The 22,385-nt window shown below is 37.6% G+C and overlaps 1 protein-coding gene across 3 annotated transcripts; it reads right to left on the bottom strand.

The window, feature by feature from the left end:
- Positions 1–48: 48 nt before the first annotated feature.
- Positions 49–21,688, bottom strand: CFAP300 (cilia and flagella associated protein 300). Of its 3 annotated transcripts, none has more exons than XM_063394545.1 (7): positions 20,964–21,670; positions 20,385–20,466; positions 18,618–18,690; positions 13,144–13,310; positions 10,751–10,923; positions 5,368–5,434; positions 49–420 (listed from the first exon to the last, which is right to left on the bottom strand). In XM_063394545.1, exons 1-7 carry the CDS (start codon positions 21,071–21,073, stop codon positions 289–291), a joined length of 804 nt encoding a protein of 267 aa, XP_063250615.1. In that variant the 5' UTR covers positions 21,074–21,670; the 3' UTR covers positions 49–288. The 3 variants fall into 3 exon arrangements, with proteins under 3 accessions (XP_063250615.1, XP_063250617.1, XP_063250616.1); XM_063394546.1 differs by lacking the exon at positions 49–420 and adding an exon at positions 1,862–4,374 and having other exon boundaries at positions 20,964–21,684; XM_063394547.1 differs by lacking the exon at positions 5,368–5,434 and having other exon boundaries at positions 20,964–21,688.
- Positions 21,689–22,385: the final 697 nt, after the last annotated feature.

Here is a 22,385-nt window from a genome sequence, read left to right as displayed (position 1 = left end):
TACGCGTCGCGGGTCTGTAAAACTGGCTCATAAAAATGACGAGACCTCTAGAGAAATACTTTTTATTAGATAAAACGTATGAGAGAAGGGGGGCAACGGGCAAGGAAACAGCTTGAAGAATTATAAATACCGGAAAACTTGTCACTAACCACACAGTGACATCTGAGCGAACGGGAAGCACTTCCGAGAGTGTCATCAAGGAGTGGAGCTAACTATGCAATGCCCACCTGAACCCAACAGAAAGAAGGCAACCTCCGCTATAAAACGGGGGAGCAGCCAGCTTTGTAACTAGTTAGTAAATAGGCTTCCACCGAAACAGTGATACAGGACATTCACGTGTCGCTTGCAGGGATCCACAATCAAGTAGGCAAAAGTCTGTTGGTGGCTTTTGCTTGAAGGGTAACACAGGCCATTAACATCCTGACAGAAAGAAAGAAACAAAACCGAAACAGTATTAGGGACAATAGAGATATCTGTAAGGGAATTAATAAAATCTGGAGTCAATAATTTTGTTCCAATTTTAACTGTTCATTGCACAGCAAAATAGAACAGATACACCGTAGCTGATTTAAACAGTATTATGTCCCCATGAGGATCCCAACATTACAAAATGCATAGTAATTCTGGCTGGATGTATCAAATAACCTTGAGGTAAATGCAATATTCATATAAAATGTAAAATTAAACATGTAAGCATGTTTTTACACAATTAGAGCCTAAAATACAAGTGATTAAATATACAACAGCCCATCATGCTTCCTTTGAAAGAGAAAAAAAAATCACATGCTCTATATTAATACATAAAGCTGTTCCATCCGTATTTTTTTTTCACTTAACATTTGCTAACGCATCTGTTCAGGTTCCAATATTTGCATTTAAGCAAAACGCTCATTACAGATCACATTATCAACTTTGAACTATTATTGAAAACATTTTGTGTGCCAGTCCTCAGAAAGGGCTTGAAGGGATTCTAGACACCTAGCTGCAAAATCCTGGTTCTGAAAAAACACATTCAGCTGACAATCAGCATGAGAACTGGGCTCTTCCTGTTAACATCCTACGTCTGCTCATGTCAATAAAAGCTTCAGTGTTGACAGAGCTGCACAGCTGGACACACTTCAAATCCAGTAGGGATCCAGAAACTAGATGGAGCGATTTTTATAGGATTGGGTTTTTTTAATTTAGTCAGTGTGATAATTGAACATGTGAAAGATCAGTGAATATGTAGCTGACACCTCCTTTCTTTTAAAACATGTAACAGTTTTCTCCCGCTCCCCAACATCTTTGTACAACAGTTGAAGACACGCAGGTTCTCTTACACTTTTCTTGGTTGAGGGAAGCTGCTATATTGCATATACTGTTCATTTTCTCCAGGAAAATTTTAAACTCACAGATTAAGACTATTCCAGATTCCACATCTCTCGTATTCTTTTGTTGAAGCTGTCTTCTCTGCATAAAATAATCTGTCCTTTATTGGACCAAGGAAACATGAAAACTGTAACCTCTCTCAATGGTTAAGTCAGTCAGCTGAGAAGGAAAAGAGCTGAGTTCCCATTTCTGCACCAAGGACCATTTGTGAATTTTATCCTTTAGCTGTTACTGGGACCCCATTTTTCTCCTGCTATTTCAAAGAGAATGAATCCATTATTAGATGTTCTGCTGTCTTCCTTTGGGGGATTATTTAAACTCCTAAATCTTAAATTAAGCTAAGTGCTCATAAAAGCACTGTTTTAGACAGGTAGAGATTTGACAATGTTTATTCCCAGAATTTTCCAATGGTAGTCAAATGCCACAAGCTAGAAATAGTATTCTATTTTTAAGCGGTACAGCATAGAAGCTCTGTAGCCTCAATTGTAGGATACCTAGCTCTCTTTAGGTGTTTTTTTAATGATACATGTGTAACAAACACTGGATTCTCAACTGCAGTAAGGAGAGCAAATTTTAAGATTTTATAGTGCTCAGCATCAAAAGGCCTTTGGAATTTGATCCAAAAATAACCTAAGCTCATGCATGTAACCAAAGAAAAAAAATAAGAGCAACATCAAGATGTGATTGCTTGTTAAACTCTTCCCATTGCTACGGAGGATCCCACTCCTGCAGTCTTTGTGGAACTGATGGATGGCAGTTGAGGTTTTGACTGTTTAGAGGCAGTGTGAGCCCACTAAAAATTTGTTCAACAACTCAAGAACAAAAACAATGTAAGTTCTGGTGATGAGGCATTTCAAGCAATATACCAAATGTGGTATCAGGAAAATAATATAACCTAATTAAATGAAAAGGGTTCTCAAATTTATTTTAATTCCCAAAAGAAGTCATAAAATGCCTAAAATGCTTGAACATAAAAGCTCTGATATTTACATTTATGCATGTACACAAGTTAAGAATCTTACCAATTTCATCTGCAGTGTGGACTTTGGTTCACACATGCAGGGGGTGTAATGATTGATTTACTGATGTTAGAGTAGGATAATTTTATTTTTCCTTGTAGCAACACAGCTGATGATTTAAAACAGAAATAAAAATACTGCTGAACATTCTCAAAACTGCATAATGTAATTGACAATTTTTTTAACTACTTCTTGAATAAACTCTGCATTATTCTGATTTCTAACACTGCCACAGTTTGAGTTCAGATAAAGAAAGTTCTAAAATATCAGTAAGCATTCCAATACTTCAGCTGTAAAAGTGTTTCATTATATGCAAAGCTCCAGAGCTCTCAAGGGTATTTGGAGTTCATTCAGAGTACTTTGTCACAAGATCTAAAATTATTTCTCTTGTGATGCCCAGGTCTATCAGGTTTTGATGCTAAAGACTACAGAGCTTTGTAACAGAAACCTCAAGAAATTAGAGGGCTGGACAATCACTAACCATAGGAAGTTCAAGAAGGGAAAGTGCTGGATTCTACACCTGGGACGGTTCAACCCTGGATGTACAGACAGCCTGGGGAATGAGATGCAGGAGAGCAGTGCCACAGAAAAGGACCTGGGGCTCCTGGTCAGTGGCAGGTTGAACATGAGGCAGCAGTGCCCTGGCAGCCAGGAGGGCCAACCCTGTCCTGGGGGCATCAGGCCCAGCATGGCCAGCTGGGCAAGGGAGGGGATTGTCCCCTCTGCTCTGAGCTGGGGCAGCCTCACCTCCAGTGCTGGGGGCAGCTCTGGGTGCCACAAGAAAGACAATGAACTATTGGAGAGTGTCCAAAGGAGGGCAATGATGATGGTCAAGGACCTTAAGGGGAAGCCATATGAGGAGTGGCATATGAGGTCACTTGCTCTCTTCAGCGTGGAGGAGACTGAGGGGAGACCTCACTGCAGTTACAGCTTCCTGGTGAGGGAAAGAGAAGGGCAGGCACTGATCTCTTCTCTCTGGTGACCAGGGACAGGAGCTGAGGCAACAGCACGAAGCTGAGTCAAGGGAGATTTAGGTTAGATTGCAGGAGAAGGTTTTTCATCCAGAGAGTGTTTGGGCACTGGAACAGGCTCCCCAGGGAAGTGGTCTGACAGCACCAGCCTGACAGAGTTCAAGAAGTGTTTGGACAGCACTCTCAGGCACACGGTGTGAAGTTTGGGGATGTGCTGTGCAGGGCCAGGAGTTGAGCATTCTTGTATGTCCCTTCTAACTCAGCATATTCTGTGATTCTGTGAACTATAACTTAAAACCTTGAGATATTTACATCTCTAATAGTGTGCTTTTTTAGATACCGTTTTTAAATAGTGTTCAGCTGCACAAGTCACTTTTACAAGATGAGCTTTTAAAAATTTATTTATTTAAAAAATTATTTATCTATTTACATCAGGCTAGGAGGTTATGTTCTTTTCTTCCAGATATAAACCAAGAACACTTGGCTTAAAAATTGTCAGCTCAACATAAGTGTTATAATAACACTCTACAGTTACTTATCAAATGAACTCAGAAACGAAATCCACTGCAGAAATGTAGTTATCTCCTCAAGAGAAACTTTTCATCACAAACACAAGACATTTGTGCTCCAGGAAGTGTCCTTCCTGTATGTGCCAAGCGGAGTGGAGTAGTTTTGATCCACATAATCGTCAAACAGTAAAGATCCACTGTTTAAGCCTTTCTGGTTTCTGAGAGAAAATTCTTCAGGATGTTCTTTAATAGAAACCGTAATTTCAGAATTATTCTTCACCCCACAAATTTTCAGAACGTGCAGTAATGCCCAATTTTCCTTCAAGGGTACAAGGCAGATAGCCTGCTCTGCATTGACACTGGATCTTCTTTTGTCCATCTATTTTGTTTACAAAAAGTTGCTAAAGTTTGGTTGTTGTTTCTTTCTTCATAGTACTGATGTTATTTAACTTAAAGCCAACACAGTTAGGGGAGCTCTTTAATGTCCATCTACCTAGACATAGAAATCTGCAAAGTTCACAACAGTGCATGTGACTCAGAGGTGGGAAAGGAGTAGTAAAAACAGAAAAACATCCAGTTATGAGGGTTTGCTTTTTTATTTTTATTACAGTCTGCAACCTAGTAGAAAGATAAATTTTGATACACCCATAAAGTGTTTATTTTCAAAAGCCTTTTATGAATCATAAAGTACTTAAAAGATGATGACCAATGGATGAACAACTGGGCTGTTGGCAACCTACAAGGAAGTTTGTGCAGTCTGAAATGACATCAGCTGCTGCTGTTGAAAGTGGGCACATTATCTGACATTTAATTATCACATATTCTGGTTACTCAAGAAGAATTTGAAGTAGTTCATACTACTGTAACAACTTAAATGACAGATATGCTGAATCTAGTAAACAGGCAGCCAGTTGTCAAACTTATCTTGATGGTAAATGTATGATTTTGCAAGGGAAACAGATAGGAATGAGACTTGACAAGGGAGGGGAAAAGAGGTTAGCAGTCATCTCACCACCCCAGCCTTTTTGTATACTAAACTTCCTTGCAGTCTTTACAGAAACAGATGCAATACAAGCTATTCACAAAGCTCTAGCAACATTTCAAAAAACAGAATGTTAGGAAGTCATCCTTGATCCTTACTGTTAACTGAAGTTTTATTATTATCTAAACCTAGAATTACTCAAGATTTTTTTTCTCTTTTTTTCATTAAGTAGTTTCTGGATGACTATTATAAGTTCCACTGTAATCCACTGTAATCACTATTTTTAGTGAGCTACCAAATAAAACTTTAGCTGGTCTTTACTAATGAAGAGTTAGTAAAGAAGATGAGAAACAGGATGAGATCAGGGAAAGAGTTCATGAATAAAAAAATGACAACTATGGGAAAATAACCCATTAAAATGGAATATTTTATTTTCTTTGTGTAAAAGTCAATTCATTATTTTCCTTTTATGAATATTACTGCCAGTAAAATCCCATATAAAAATTATCAATACTTACATATGCAGACACTCTGAAGACTGTAGAAATAATATGTATTTCTTTTGTTTCAGGGTTCTTTTGAACACTGAAATACAGAGGTATAATTCATACTTAATATATATGATAAGTCCTGATAATTAGACTTTAATTTAGTAAATATATTTTAAACATATGCACTGTGTCTTTGCTCAAATTTTATGAATGTCAAATTTATAGCTAAAATTCAACTTATGTCATATTGAACATGAAAAGCTATATGGCCTTTGTTAGGTAACATGGTTATTATGACATTTTACTGAAAAATATTGAATATATCTAGTCATCTGACTTGGTTTTACTGTTCTCAGCTACTAAAGCACAGAAATATTACCCAGACCTAGATGATTCCAAATATAGAGTTTTCAATTCGATAGACATGAAAATATATGGAGCTAAACATTTCATAAAAATGTTTTCACATATTCTTTGAGAAAGAAACCTGCAAAGTGAAATGCATCTTAATACAGACTACAAGAAGTAGCAGCAGTACTGGTGAAGACATATTTAGCTGATTTTTAATTAGTAACTAATTATCATTTAGGTTTATTTTTACTCCTTTGGAACTTTGCATATATAGTCAGCTATGCAACCTGGGATAGGATTAGTTCTGAGCTTTTATATTTCTAGACTGTGTATTGTGAAGATTGCCATTTCTTTCATCACATTTACTAATAATGCTGAATATTATTGCAAGGAACCCAGGCATCTCAACCTATTTAAAGTATTTTAATATATCATTTTTCTTCAAGTCTGCTTTAAGTGATGCTTAAATTTCTTCAGAAATTAAATCATGCAACTGCTATCATTTATCTAATTTTGCAATTCCTATTTACATTAACTCACTGTGGAACAGCTGAGGCTAAAAACTTCCATACTTACACACTTCCAAGAAATGCATAGGTCAAAACCTGCCTTGTCACAAATAGGTTCCATTCCCAAGCTAGGTCCCAGCATAGACGAGTCACAAGAGGATGTGTGAAACACAGCCCAGAACACCACACCAGGTCCAAGCTGTGACAGCAGTCCCCTGTTACCCATGCTTTGGCAAAGCTTCTTTTTACAAGAACAAACGAACCCCAAATCAACCAAAAGCACCTTTGTTGACTCAATCTCTGCAGCCAGTAAAAGAGATTGACTCTCCAATTAACTGATTTCATCTGTAGAGTAATGACACAGTCATGCTTGAACCTATACTGAGAAGCTGATCTTCCCTGTGGTCAGTCAGTAACGAGGCTTTCTCAGAACTTTTTGTTGCATCTGACATGTTGACATACTCAACAGTGGGTGAAGACTGCCTTGCAGAATTCCGTAGTGACCCCAGCTGTCTGCCTTCCCACCCCTCCGGAGATGACTGCCTTCCCAGCAGGACAGCTCAGCTGCCCCATGACTCAGCTTCTGAACCACTGCAGTTTGCGGAGCAGCACATTACGGCAAACTAACACAGATGTCACTTTGTGCTGACACACCAGGCTGTAACTGCAGCAGTTCAGAAACTCTTCAACCATCTCTGTGGAAAGAGTGACAGCTTTCAGAACAAGACACAGAGGATTAGTGGCATTATTGCCTTCTACCAGATATCACCATCCTCAAAAGCAACAGTGGTATTTAAGTTACTCCGGTTTCAGATTCTTCTGTCAGAAAACGATGCTATCAATTTCTGGTTTCTTAATTTTCATGTTATATATATATATATATATATATATATATATATATATATATATATGTAGGATACCAAAGTAAGAGTTGACAAAGAATAAGTCTTCCTATTTATTCCATGACATTGAGAAATTTTCCCCTTGTGGTTAGCTTCCTGTAAGTCATTTTTCAGATGTTTATTTCCAGTACTTTGGTTACTTTTTAAGGCAAAAAATTGTTCTGTTAAAATCAGATGAGATTCTTCCTTTGCTGACTTGAAAGAAAACCAAGAGGTTACCTTTGACAAGCTCATTTGCTCTATTTTTTTTTTCTGCTGAAAGGTTTTAGAAAAAAACTATCTTGTCCTTTTGAAGAGGATAGTATTTCCTTAAAAATAATGTTAATAGCCCCATGTTCTTTTGTTCTTTCAAATTGTTAACTTCTAAACTATTCATTGGACATGGTAGTTCATCATTTTAATGTGCATCTCTTCTCTTTTTATGAAGAACAAACATCCTCATGGTCTCTCTATTCACTTTGGGCTTTATTTATATTCTATCCTTATTGGCAATATTTTACTAAGCTTTTCAAACAATAAAAGAACAACTTAATACTTTCACATACATTCATTCATTATGGGGGAAAGGGCATGGAGATGGAGATTAAGAAAGGAGAAGAAAACAATCACTACAAGATGCTACAGCAGCTGTCACCATGGAGAGACACTGCCAGAAAAATCAGGGGTTAAGTACAGAGGAAAAGATTTATCAACAGAGATTCATAGATTATATTTTAATTAACAAGTTTTTTCATGTAAATACATTCTTTAAATTAAAATACTGCTACAAGGGATTTGAAATTATTTAGGTTACACAGGATAAAACACTAAGCACTAGAATTTTGGATGGATTCAACTGATCACAGACTAATTACCAGTGGAGTAGTAACAGACTACAAGTTTTGCATTAATTTTTTAGTAATAAGATATCACTCTTTTTGTAAAGAAAAAAAGTCTGCCATTTAGTAGCTATATGTAGAAGTCCCTAGCTTGTAAAATATGTAGAGCTGTTAATTTCAAAAAGCTTATTGCATTCTCTCATAACAAAGCAATGTACCTAGAAATGCTTTAATAAAATGAAACCTCAAAACCTTTGACACTATTTTAAATGCTAGTGCCTTGGAGTTAGAACTCAGCTATGGCCAGAAAAAAAAGCTGTAATAAAGATTAGTAGGGAAAAGCTCATTAACAAGTCTGCTGCTCCCAGCAGTAAAGGCATTTCTGTGGAACTCTTCATGCCAAGGCTCTTGCCCATAAGGAATACTGTAACAGGACTAAACAGTGGTAGTTTATACATCCATAAGCTCACTGTTATTAGGCTGAATTCATCTGTGGCAGCTAATTTTTCAATGCACGTCATCAGCCAGCAGCTAATAATTATTGAAATATCAATTTGTTTTTTAACAAGCCTTCTGATCCTCAAACATAAAAATTAAACCTTAGGGACAGTACAGCTTACAGAATTTTTAATACTATGAAAAGCTTTTAATATCACTTCACAAAGAGTAGAAAGTGTCCAATGCAACTGTAATCCAAGATACAATGAAACCAGACAGAGGATAGCAGTCTAAAAAAGAATTTAAACAAAACTTGGTATTCATAGGAATTTGAGGGTGAACTTTTTGGTAAACAGAATTTAAGAGATTACTACTATCATTAGCAATCTTTTACTCATAATAAGAGGCTATAAGAAAATAATTTTAATTGCTTTATTTTCTGGTGTAATTTGTGCAAGAATGAGGTAACACCATGCACAGCATGGACCAAAGATAAGAAATTAAGTCAAGATTGTCAGTATCCCTATTCAGAGCCTGTCACTGTCTGTTTCTCTCTTAACACAGTGGAAATAAAACAGAAGCATCATTTTGGATAAACTAGGAGTGGGAGAAAGGAGACCAAGAAAAAGACAACTGTGATACTGAAGGGGGAGGAAAGGTCTGAAATGTCAAGATGAAAAGCTTTTCTCATGGGACTGACAAAGAACTCAGTACCAAAGGAGAAAGATAAAAGATTCAGTGAAATGGTAAGTTTTGTTTTCAGCTGTAACCAGTGCTAACACCAGCTCCTATGGCAGTGAGAAACCAGCAGACATTTACAGGCACAGAAACACAGAGACACACGGTAGACACATACTGAAGATCAGTTACATCACTTCAGAACTTGCGAGGATAGAAAGCAATCTGCCAACTGGCAAAAAAAAGAAAACCAAACCCAAACAGCACAGAAATAGATCTTGAAATATTTTCTCCTAAATATTTTATAAAGGACAGAAGCAGCACACAAGAGGAAAATACAAAGGGAACAGGTTAAGGACATAGAAAATGTAAACTTTGAAAGCAGGATGAAATTGTGAGAGGTTATTGGCAGAGGCTTTTTTCTGTTTTAAGTAGAACATCCTTATCAAATTTTACAGCATGAAAAAGAAAAAGAATGGAAAGAGGTTTAAGGAGATAGGAAGGTAAAGAAAATTAGTGGCTTAGAACAGAACTTGAACATGTTTAGGATAAAACAACTCAGTAGCAAAGGGGAGCAGTAAAGTGAAGGAACTGATTGGATTTGCACTTTGTCCTAGATTAATTCAACAATAGAAGAGCAGAAACAGCTGCAGTCAATGCAGAGTCACTATGGCCGACGACTGAAGGAACAAGCAGCTTGATTCAAGTGCAGAGTGAATATAATATAAGAGAAAAGGGAGGGTAGAGTTAAACATTGATGGATCCTTTTATGTCAGATGCTGCATTTCTGAAGAACCCACTTGATGCTCATCTGAGATGAAAATACCAAAACTACTCATACTAACAAAAATTTGAGTACTACCTTTTACAATATTTATATTCCCATAAGCTTAACTAAGAATGAGTCTGTATAACCAATAACTACATCCCATTTTCCAGCAATGAGAAAATAAGAAGTTTTGTCAATCAGAGAAGTCAGCATATGGATATATCAGAGAAGGGTGAAAATTGTGGTTTCAGTCTGAATCTAAACCTCTGATCAACTACCTCTAATCTCAATGGAAAAAACCCCTCAAATAAAGTTCCAAACAATTCCATACCCCAAAGCTGGTAAAATGTGTGTTAGTTCACCGTGTCATGTTAACAGCAAGATTCTATCACCCTCAGCTCTACACTGTGAGAAGTGTATTTGCAGAACTAGGAAGACCAAAATCCAATGGTATTAAAAAAAAATCAGCAAGGATAAAAAATATACAGAACTGAAAATTTCAACTAATTATTTCAATTTTTAAAATCTAAATTAAAAGCAGTCCAATAGAAAGCAGCCCAAGATCATACAGGCAAGACTTAATTGTTGATATTTTATCAGTGACAGTGGGGACACAGTCTATTTCCTGTACCATGCCATGTTTTCAGGAGACGATTACAGGAAAAAGTATCTTTAAATTGGGAACAAATCATAAACCATCAATGTCCATAAATGAAATATAAAAAATATTTTGACATGGGACTGATGCAATTAAAATTGCATATATTTTGCCACTGAACTACTACCATTGTTCCATGGTATTTTGACAGTTGGTACAAATAATCTTGCAGGTAAATAACAGCCCCATTTTTGAAGCAGTAATGTACAATAATTTTACACAAATCGACACAAAGTATCTATGGACAGTAGATGCACACAGTTGTACAAAAAGTGAGCAACACTTACCTCACCAAGTCTTTATAAAAAGCTTTTGTAGTTTCTAAGTATGGGTCAACTACATCTTCAAACTGGCAAAGAGTTCCTCCAATGCAAAAATGCTTGAAAAGACAGAACAGGAACTCCTCGCGATCCAATTGAGTGAATAAGTCATAATGATCAGAATCCTCCAGAAGCAAGACCTTGTGGAACAAGGAAAAAACAAGGAAGTCAAACTGATAAAAAATTATTCAAGATTCAGTTTATAAATAAAGCAACTGGTATGCTGTATGGTACACAGAAATTATGTCCATATAAAATATATGGAGGAAGGATAGAAATACGAATTTCTAAATCCTTCTTCCTCATTGCATCCTTAAATGATGCAATGAGGTTCAAAATTCTTACATATAAAACAGAATCCCTGTCAGATTTGTGTCCAAAAGACATAGAGGAGTATTTTTCAAGTCTTGTTATGTCACTGGTCATTTATGTGTAGTGCTACTTAAACAATCAATCTGAAAAATAATCTACCCATATTTGATATATCAATTGCTGTTAATCAACTTGGTAACTGTTTTTGGTAATATTTGCTTTTTCTCTTTTAGATTGACACAGTTGTTTCACATTTGTAAAAGAATCCTGAGGATCTCCCAGAGGAGATCACTCAGACTCCCATCATTCTTTATTGCAGGCTCCAGTGAGCCCTGATCTGCAGCCTTGGTTAGCCAGACATGCACCCAGCTGCCTCCATGCATCTCACCTGCCTTTTGCTGAGATATTATGTGAACACAGAGGACTTGCTAGATTGGTGTCAGCACTGATTCATGTAAATGTGGACAGGAATTGTAACTCACAATGGCTACAAGACATTTGAATCATGTCAGCCAAACTGCAGATGCCAGCCCAGGCTAACTGGTCAAAGACATGAGCCCACTGCTCTCTGGCCCTCTTTATAACAAAACTACACAACCTGAGTAAACAAACTGCACCCCTGAATAAAAAGGGATCAGGGCAACAACTGTTGTGGATGGCCACCTCATTCATGTCCCAGCCTCCTTGGCTGAAACAAGAGAAGACATGGCAGGTAGGAAAGAAACATGGAGCCTTGCAGCCAAGGGCCACGCTCTGACACCAGGAGACAGTTTGGTGCCCCCTACAGTCTTCTGTCCTAGAGCCCTGACTAATTAATTTGAAGGTCACCCCCTTATTCTTTCTGCTGTCTTAGGAGTAAGAATCACCTTTGTTTCAAACCAATGTTAAACCCTCAACTTGCAAATGCTGACACACACACATCACTTCCATGGGAGGGAAACTGGGAAGACACTGAAACCCAAATAATTTCTAATTTTAAGTGTTGCCTCTAACCTTCCTACACACAATATATTTAATTTTCAGAGAGCATTTCACATGTACCCAGCTTATAAATAAATACATAGTATTTTGAACTGCTAGGCTACAAACTACATCTGAAATTCAAACACGAGCTCGAGTTCTCACCTTTTCCCAGAACTTCACAAGACAAACCAGTATTTCAGGCCACATCCTGTAACCAGTGTCACTGGTTCAAATACGTTGCCTTCAAAGGATTTGCCAAGTGCAAATGAGTGCAACTCTATAATTATTTAGTACTTATGTTGATTATATATACAAGGAAGAGCAAAATCCAGTTCTCCCACACTATGCTTTAATAATACTACACAAACATAAGTTTAAAAAAATTATTTTAGCTTATGAAGTCAAAAGAAACACAGTAAAAACATACATTGATTAAGAGTGCCATTGTTAGACATGCTTTTTCAGATAATCTGCTTTCTGACGCCTCCATTAGAGTATAACAAACAGTTTAACATTGCAGGCCTGTTCCGGAGTTGTATTTAGTCATTTTCCAGTATTACACTGAAAAATAATTCCCTCTTCCATAGTTCCTTTTGCTTTAGAGAAAATGTATTTAGATGGCCTTCTTTAAATGCCTTCACATATGATTTGATCAGCATTCCTGTCCAGGAATGCTTCAGGATGTAGCTATCAAATACATTCAGTTTCATGCACTATTTGGAAGGCTGGGTGACCCTACAGCTCTGAGAATCACAGCACTTTCTCTTTGGCACCCTTTGTTTCCCCCTCCTAAGCAAATGAGCAGCTGCATTTCCCCACACACCCCCCAGTACTGACTACCTGAGACATTGGTGGGTAGAAGAAGGCTTTGCCTTTTTCTCTCTCCTAAAAATGAAAGAAGGCTCACTTGGGAAACAAGTAACTGCTTTCACACACTAAGGCACTGCAGTGCCTTAGTTTCTAAACCATGGCTATTGATGCCTGTTCTTACCACTGTCAGAAAAAAAAACAACCTGAAAAATGTGTCCTTATAGTACCTAATAGAGTAGGAAAAATGAGAATAAATTATTCATTACTATACTGACCTTCCTTAATTCATCAGAGATGAGAATATCATCATAATAGTCATCATAACATTTCACAATAGTTCCAGTTTTTCGAACAATTCCTTCAGAGTACAGCCGATCAAAAAATGACATGGAAATCTGTGTACAGGGTACCACTGTAGCTTCAATTTTTGTCACTTTGGAACCTGGAAGATATAGGAAGCTGGTTGCATGTTTCCTGTTTTAAAAAAAGCCGTAAATAATGTAAGTATGACTCAATCACAGAGTCCCTCCAAAATAAAAACAAAAGTGCCAAAGAAAGTTAAGAAGGAAACAAGAACGAAACAAGTGTAAAGAAAACATTAAATTCATCTACTTTCCATTCAGACTCATGTTTCTGCTCCCCCTGTTGGTAAATACCATCAACCGAAACTAGGGATGGATGGAACACCGTGTGAACCCAGCATCACATTAGATCACACCCTTAGAAAATCATATTCCACAGCTTAAGCCTGAAAGCATCTGAGGACATATGCCAAATTTGGCACGATGAAGTAGGGAAGCTCAGTAGCTGCTTATAGTATCCCACAAAGTAAAAACCAAAATGAACACAGCCTCGAAGAATTTTTGATTTGTAAAGTATTACATTGAACTTTTACGAAAGTGCTTTTGTAGCCACTGTAAGCTTTATTAACCAGCTATTTCAGAAGATGAAAAAGGTACTATCAGCACTTCCTTTATGAATCTGGAGTATTATCTCTGTAATCATTAAACACAGAATATATTTTTCTATATTTTTTTTCTCTCTGCTTGCAAATTATCCAAGGCTGTATGCTGTTGCTCACAGACATCTGGTGCCATTTGAGATGCCCTGCAGTGTTTTCCTTAAAGAGGTATCAGTCCATAAGGGCACATCTCTTCTCTATATACAGTGTTACATCTACAAATCTGTCTGCATGGTGTTGGATAACTTATGGCATCTCAAATAGCATTAAGCCCTATGTTCAAGAAGCTTTGGACTCAGCCCAGTCCTGTCTGCTCTCTGCAGTCCAAGTGTTCAGCCCAAATGTCAGAACGTTTTCTACCCATCTCCAGGTCTGCCTGAACACCCTTCAAAGTGCTTCTGAACAGGAGAGAGGAGAGCACGAATGAGCACAAGGGCAATGTGTCTTAGTAGGGAGAATATTCACAACATTCCAGCTGTCCATGAGTTTATTCTTATCTCTCCTCCTCTGTAGGCTCCCTTGAGGGGACACTGGCCAGCAGCATCACAGTATCTAAAGGCTTTTTACCATACAATTAAAGATAAAATTCAGTGCTGTCTTGACAAACTGACCTAAAGGATAACCAAGCATTACTATTTCGGAAGTGTCCAAATTTCCCTCTAGATGACAGTATTTCAGGAGCAGAAACATGCCATAAAGGGATGCATGAACCATGATGCTTCCAAGAGCACCTATCATTTCACTCCAATCCTAATCTTTGTAAGCATAGCATAACCTGAATTTTCTCTTGCCCTCACATCTGCAGAAAGCCTTGGGATTCCTGCCATATACTATTACATAGAGACTATTTATTCATAGGTTAAGTAGGGCTGGCATTTTAATACCTAGACCTGGGTAAACTGTATCACCCAACCAGTCAATACCAGGAAAAAAAAAATAAAGAGGAGTTATAAGTTGATAGCTTGAAAATATGGCTACTTAAGCTAAAATACTGTCAGGAAATTTAAAAATTATTTTATTGGACCATTGTGATGTCAAGAAAATCTGTTAAAGACAAAAGCACAGCATTTAATTGCTTGGCTTCCTGTCTACAAACAATGGTTATGAAAAAGGATATCTTTTATTAAAGAATAAAAGGTTTAGTACATTCTCCTACCTGTACACACAGTGACTATAAAAAATAATCACATTACATAACCAAAAACAAGTCAGAAATTAATTACAGCCTTACAACCTATGAAAAAAAACCCCAAATTTATTTATATTTATTTATTTGTACTTCCTCCCACCCCCACACTTCCAGTTTCCTCTAACTTCTAATTCTTCATTCCCTTTCACAGAGATTGAATTTTTTATTTTATAAGGGATTTAGTGTGAACCAAATCACCTTTTATCACACAAATTATTTTAAAATTAACATTAAAACCTGAGTCAACGAACAAACATCAGATGCTAAATGACTTGAGGAAAGTGAAAGATCCAGTTACTGAGCCAAAAGCATAGGAAATTGAGCTATTTATAGGCCTTAAATTATAAGGATTTTATTGGTGAAAGGGAAGGAGACTTCTGCTTTGAAAAAGGTTTTATGAAAACTTTAATAATAAAAAAAATATCAAGAGCTTTGTAATCTATTCAGTAGTTCAGAAAATCAAAATGCACATGGAAAAGTTTAAATACACTGGAAGGTCCTACTCTCTGTTTGAGAGGTGAGATTTGAAATTCAGAATTTCCTGGACAAGAGTGATAGGTTTTTATAACACTATAAAAGTGAGCAGTAAAAGAAGAAGAAATGCCTTCACAACTCTACAACTGGAAAACAAATAGCTGAGAAATCCTCAAACAGTTTAAGCTTATTATAACAACCAACTCTGGAATATCTATAAAGTGCTGCCAGTATGCTTTTAGATTAACAAATCATTAATTTAAACATCTAGTGTGGGGCAGATAAACCCTGGACTAGGTATGGTTAGAATTCCTCCATAATCTAAGGAAGTTGTTTACGTCAGAAAAACATCTTGTAACTTACTATTTACAAAATAGTTTATATATAATGCAAGTTCAGTGCTCAGTATTAAAAAAATAGGGTATTTCAAAAGTAAAAGGTGAAGGCTGATGATCTGTGGGTTCATATAAAATCTAAAATTCTTTGCAGATTATAACTTATTATAGTAGTTTAAATTTTGCTGATTTAAGATTACCTTCCAAGCTTTAAAACCCCATTCTAAAGACAGAAATCTTTGAAGCTTCAAGCACATATGGCAACTCAAGAATCCTTTTTTAGGCAAATCCTAATTTTTTATTTACACAAATAGACGGTAACTTTATCCCTTTGAAGATAAATTTTCAAGTGTTAATTGAGCTTAAGCAGATACAGTCCTGCCTCCCTAGGACTGCTGACAGGTGCAAGGCCAGCAATGTATCCAGGGAAAAATGACTGTTTAGTTCTTGTTGCAGCTATTTAAAAAACACAAGACTCAATACATAAATGGGTATGCATCAAATTTGTTCCTTTTGCTGCTTCTGTTTTCGAAATATCAGAGTAACACATGAATAGGTGGCTTAAAGCACATCAGAAATATCAGATACTCTGCCATGCAGCCAGAAGGAAGGGGAAAAATATCCCTACCACAACAGGCAAAAAAAGTTTGGTGTGAGACTAGGTCATTAAGTATCTTACTGATCAGAGGAAGAAGACTAGAGAATATCCTTATATATCATTTACCTAAAATGTTTTTACCTAAAATGTTTTTACCTAAAATGTTTTATTTCAAACAATGTTGAAGCTGGAGTCCTTGAAATAATGTAGTATTGTGGAATTCAACCAGGACAAAAAACATAAGTGAAAAGGTGATAGGAGACCACAGCCTTAAAAAAGATAAAAAGATTATGAAAACAAACTTTACTGTAATGTTTTATTAATTTCCTTTATAATACTGACATTGTTCTGTGGGTCCATAAATACTTTCTGCCCAAGCTCAAGGACAGCAGAAGGGAGGTTTCTATGGATCTATCTAAATCCCACCTATATTATGCATTCAAACTATCTCCCCCATAAAAAAAATTACTAATGTTTTTGTTTGTAACAGAACAAATGTGGTATTTGAATCAACATAGACTATGTATTTTCTTCAGATTAAAAAAAATCAAAATAAGCAGGTTTACAGTATTTTTTAACAACATGTTAAGGAATGTTATTTTACAGTTACTCCACAGTGATAAGCAAATGATATATCTGGATTAATGTATCAGCATGCCTGAAGGAGAAAATACTGGAAGATGATTTTTACCTCCTCCCACTCACAGCTAATTCCTACTATATTTTCAAAAAATGCACATGAAGACTAAGTATAGAAAAATGTGCTAACATTCCTCACCAAAAATAGGCAAAGAATGGGAAGATGAAATTTTAAGAGCAAACAGGGTATACCAGCTGTTCAGGATTTAGAAAGGAAACCCTTCCAGTCCTTGGGACAAAATGCTTCACTTCTGTGCGAAAGAAGATAGAGCAGAAGCAAGAATTAAGCTGGGTTACTTGGCAAGAGACCCTCCACTCTTAACACAAGGTATGTAACCTACTGACCTCCGCTACAGGGACTGTCAAGTTGTAGACTAGACAGATAGCCTAAAAAAAGTCCTGTCTAAAGCAAGAAAAGGTTTACTACTGGCTTAAAATACATCTATTTTCTTTCTGCTTGCCAGAGAAAGAGGAACCTAAAGAGGTACTTGAGGAATTTTTTTGCATTTTATATATTTCAATTGTTTTAACAGTTGGGTAAAGTGTTTGGAAAATGGATTTTTCCTGATAAAAAAGTGGCAATGTCTAGTGTCATTGTATATAGTGGGAAAAACCTATGCCAATTCCAAAGAGCTGAAATGGAAAAGTTAGAAAATTCCCAAAGCTCCATTAAATATTTACACACAGTAATATTTGCAGACAAACCAAAAGAAACGAGGGCTTCCCGCTACCCTCTTTTAAGATATTCCTATGATGGAAAATCCCTTTGGCAATATCAGAGTTCACCTTCTGCATAAAACACCATTACATTATCACACGTGGTTGCCGTGAATTTCTGTGTGCCATTTACGTAATGAAAAACACAGTTTCAAAGAGGTGCCATAAATTTGCTGTTTGCTCTTGGCCGTGCTGCTTTAGTATCTCATCTGCCTCTCCAGACCTAAAGGAGCGTGTTCAGAAAGTTCTGATATGGCAACAAAGCTGACGTGACCCTCAGGGCATGGCTGCAAGTGGAGCAACCTGTCCCCTGGGGCTCTGCTGTGCCTCCATCACCAGGGCTGCACACACAGCAGATTTACACCAGCTCGGGCTGTGCTCCAGCAATCCCCTGCTCCCAACTTTAATTTGTAATACAGCAATCATCTCACACCTGTCCCAAGGCAGGCCATTGCAGCTAGAGAAGAAAGCCCTTCTCCAAATGTTCTCTGAATAAGGTACTACTATAATTCCTCAAATAATGCAGTTGTTTATGTCTGGACACATGACCAGGTCAACTGGATGCCACAAACCATTTATAAAAAGCTTCAGGTGCTTTATGGTTTATGGAACAATGCAGGGGTCAAAAGAAAAAGGCATAAAAGGTGACAGTTTAGTTATTTTATTCTAGAAGTGGAATCTCTTCCTCTTACTTAGTGTAATAAGTAACTTTTAAAGATATTTCGGCTAGCTGAAAACATACAAATATGAACTGTCATTATTAGAAAACAGTAAATTAGAGCAAAGTAGGTAAAACACAGGCTTTTAAATTTAAGATTAATTTATTCTAAATTTACCCAATGTAGTCCATTGTCCTGAAGCTGACAGCAACTTTAAACTGGAGTTCACACTTTGATCATTAAAAAATGCCTATAATATTCAAATAAGAGAAAACAAGTTAATGAAATGAAACATAAAATCATCAATTATAGTGCCTTGGATACTTCCAATCCAAATTATAAGGCTCCAATTAGTAAGTAGATTCCACATGATATTTCAGTTTTTACATTAAATATCACACCACCCAATCCATGCATTTGTAACTCAGTGTCTCTTATACATAAAGAGTATCTTCAGGTGCACATTTATATATGTAATATTAAAGTTTTATAATAAAGCAGTTTTAGTCCAAGAACAGACAAAAATGTATGAAATTCATGGAGGTACAGAAAATTGAGAAGACATGAAACAGTTCTATCTCTGCATACAGTGTTGCTGAAGTTAAAAATGAAATGCCAAGTATGATTTTAAAATTTACCCTTTTTAAAGAAATTTGAAGCTTTGAGAAGTGTAAAGACACACAAAAATTATTAAACAGATGCAGAGGAGATTCATAAGTTATTGAAGGGATGGAGGATATATTCCACAGTAAGATTTGAAGAATTCAATTTTATTGATTTATCAATTAAAAGGAGACATGCACAGTAATGTTGGAATTATTGGCCAACATGACTATGCTGGCAAGTTTCCATGATAGATATTAATGCTGGCAAGTTTCCATGATAGATAAGCTGACTAAGAAAATCCACACTTATGTATATGCATACAGAATGAATAATCACTGAAGAAACTGCTAAGAAAAATGAAATGATGGATCTTTCAATTTCTGCATCACTAAATTTCTTTATCACCCCTCTGGGACAGAGAGATCAGATATTACATGTACTGGTGCTTTATTCACAATTACTTCACACCTCTTCAGATTTCGTAACTTCACAGCGATATCTTTACATTTTTAATTTAAAAGAGACAAGAACTGAGAGGGTAAATTGGTATTTTGTAAACTTCAATAATTTGAAATATTTATCAGTGGAAGTTGAAATAAATATTGGTGCATTTCTGTGTGAATTTTTTTAATATATAAAGAGGCTGAATTATTTATCCAGGATAACAATATAAAGTAGATATACAAAATATCAAAGAGTTGTTTTTAAAACAACAGATGTAAAATCCACACTGTTTTTAAAACCGCAGGTTTGGGGTTTTGTCTGTCTGCAAACAGATGAGATTTGACTTCGCAGACTACAGAAATGGAGGAAACAAAACTGGCAAGAGATCTGAGTCTCAAAAAGCTGGGAGTTCAAAATTCTAGTATAAAGCAATGGTATCCAATGAATTTCAAAAGTTGTATTTCCAGGTATGTGGTGCACATGCACATCTAATTGCACTGTGAATTTACTGTGAGAAATTTACTGATAGCTGTGAGAGTGTACACTGTTTGAAGTCTTAACGCTAGCTGGACTTCCCAACATGAAACGCTGCAGCCAAGATCAGCATCCAGTTCAGATTTCCATTCTTGGGAATCCTGAAGGACTAAATTGTTCCCTCTTAAAGCAGAGTAACATTAATGCAAACTAAAATATTTTTACTGGACAATACAGTTAACCCACAAAGTCAGAGATTGAGCACCACACCTAAATCACCTCCTTTCAAGGAGACAGTGAGCAGGCCAGTAGCATTCAACACTGCTACATTGTGCACTGTTATGCAGTTTTCCCGTACCTTAAATTTCATGAGGGGGAGGGAGGGGAAGTCAACTTAAAATACAAAGGATTTAGAACTACCATAAGAAACTCATCCTTTTGGTAGGGCTTAAACTGCTGGTCAAAACTGAACGCTTGTGCTGTGATCCTGCCTTGCATGGACCTGAAATGAAAAAAATGAGATTAAACATTCTGAAGACATACATAAAGCCCTATTCTGACCACTTGCACTTTATTTCCCACCCCCTTCTCAGTCTGAAGCGCCTCCAGCCCTTCGTTGGAGGGCTCGAGCCGGGCTGCAGCCCCGCTGCGAAGCTGAAATGGATCGCGGCTCGCTGTGGGAGGCGAGGAGCGACGCCTCACACCTCGGAAGGCGCGGTTCGCCTGCCTGGAAAATATCAAGGAGGCTTGAAATAAAGGGGTTTGGGGGAATAAATAAAATAAAATAAAATAATTAAAATAATAAAAAAAATTTAAAAATAAAAATTAAAAAAAAAAAAAAAAAAAAAAAAATGGAGAGAGAGCGAGAAAGCGATCCGGACCCGCCGCCACGGGAGCGGGCGTCCGGCGGGCGCGGTAGCGGCTCCAGCCCTCAGCACTGCCCGCCTGTGCCACCGCCGCCCCTAAACAGACGCATCCCGCAGCGGGCGTCCCCCCCACCATTTGAGGAGTCGGTCCGCGATGTCCCTGTCCTGCAGGCAGGAGAAGGTTTTCTGCGGCAGGGCTCGGAACAGGACGCGGGCCGCGCCTCGCCCGCCCTCCGCGGACATCTTCCCGCGGCCCGGCGGTTGCCGCGGAGACGGCGGCGCTCCGGCGCGCAGCCCGGCCCCGCTCAGGAGCGTTCCGCCGCCCGTGAGGGCCGGCAGACTCGGCTGCCCCCCTTGTCTTTGTGGTTTGCCTACAAAATCTCTCAATTCAACCTTCTCCCCTCTCTCCCTGTCTCTGTGCCAGGAAAACGGAGGCTTGCCCAGCAGGCCGAGGCGGGGGCTGCCGGTGCTGCCTTTGCCGAGGCCACCCCAGTGACGTAACGCCAAAACTAACTAGGAAAAGGCCAAAGTTATGAATTATGAACTTCTAGCGAAATCAGGGCTGCTGCTGCTTCCCAGGATGCAGAGCCATCTGGGAATAGCAAAGCTGTGCTTTCAAACTCTTCCAGTCGGAGTTCAAGGAAAGACCATTGTTACTTCAGGAAATGATTTCTTCAAGTCTAATGAAGCAAGGGACACCTTGCACAGGTTGGGGAATTTCCTGCCCTTCGCAGGATAGGCAGTGAGAATTTAAGGCTGCTGCACATCTCATGCTATATCCTTCAGCAGCCCACCCCCTCCAAAGCCTGAGCTTGCTTAGCCACAAATTTCCAAAACTGTAGTTTTCCCATTAAACTATTGCTCAGGCTTAGCAGCATTCCCATGTCCAAGAAGTTTGGCAGTGCTTTTGTCAGTTTCTAATTAAAAAAAAAAAAAAAAAAAAAAAAAGGAAAGAAAAAAAAATAAAGATTAAGCTGATCCACATCTTTGATTATAACTCAAAACTGTTGGCACACATCTCCTGGTCTCATCAGCCTCTAAAAGGCTCCCAAAGATTTAACTTGTGAGTCGTTCATCAAACAGGCTTGTACCAAAGGAATTCAGAAGAAATTGATATCATAAGCCTGTTAAGAAGCCCTGTGTTAACATAGTTTCAGCAGAATTCATTGCTCACTACATACTTACTAAATTTTTTTACAGTGCAGTGGGCTGCAGTTCAGCACTCCAAATTGCTGTATAGCAGCTATGTATGTGAGATTTAAGGAGCCATTCCCCTATATTTTCTCCATTCTGTTTTCTCCAAACATTTTGTAACACACTTCCATGTTTCTTCCCCCCGATAAATTTTGCTGACACCTAAGCAATGAAGGAAAATAAAGCTACAGTATACCTCAAGATGTTTAAATGGTTAAAGATTTTTCACGGTAGCTCAAGAGGTGATAAAAAGTGTGCCTTTCTCAGTGTTTAAATACAAAAAAATGTTGTAACATGTGATACAAATTATTATAACCTTCTCAACAAGTTTCCACCTACTCCAGCACTACCCCATCTGTTA

Source organism: Prinia subflava, chromosome 3, assembly GCF_021018805.1.
Source record: "Prinia subflava isolate CZ2003 ecotype Zambia chromosome 3, Cam_Psub_1.2, whole genome shotgun sequence".
Classification (NCBI taxonomy): Eukaryota; Metazoa; Chordata; class Aves; order Passeriformes; family Cisticolidae; genus Prinia; species Prinia subflava.
This window is presented reverse-complemented; position numbering and strand designations above follow the sequence as displayed.

Coding starts and splice junctions, on each gene's coding strand:
- CFAP300 (XM_063394545.1), bottom strand. CDS start 21,073: ATGTCCGCGGAGGGCGGGCGAGGCGCGGCCCGCGTCCTGTTCCGAGCC. Junction 18,691..20,384: donor AAAAGGATGAGTTTCTTATG/GTAGTTCTAAAT, acceptor TGAATATTATAG/GCATTTTTTAATGATCAAAG. Junction 10,924..13,143: donor TCTCTGATGAATTAAGGAAG/GTCAGTATAGTA, acceptor TTGTTCCACAAG/GTCTTGCTTCTGGAGGATTC.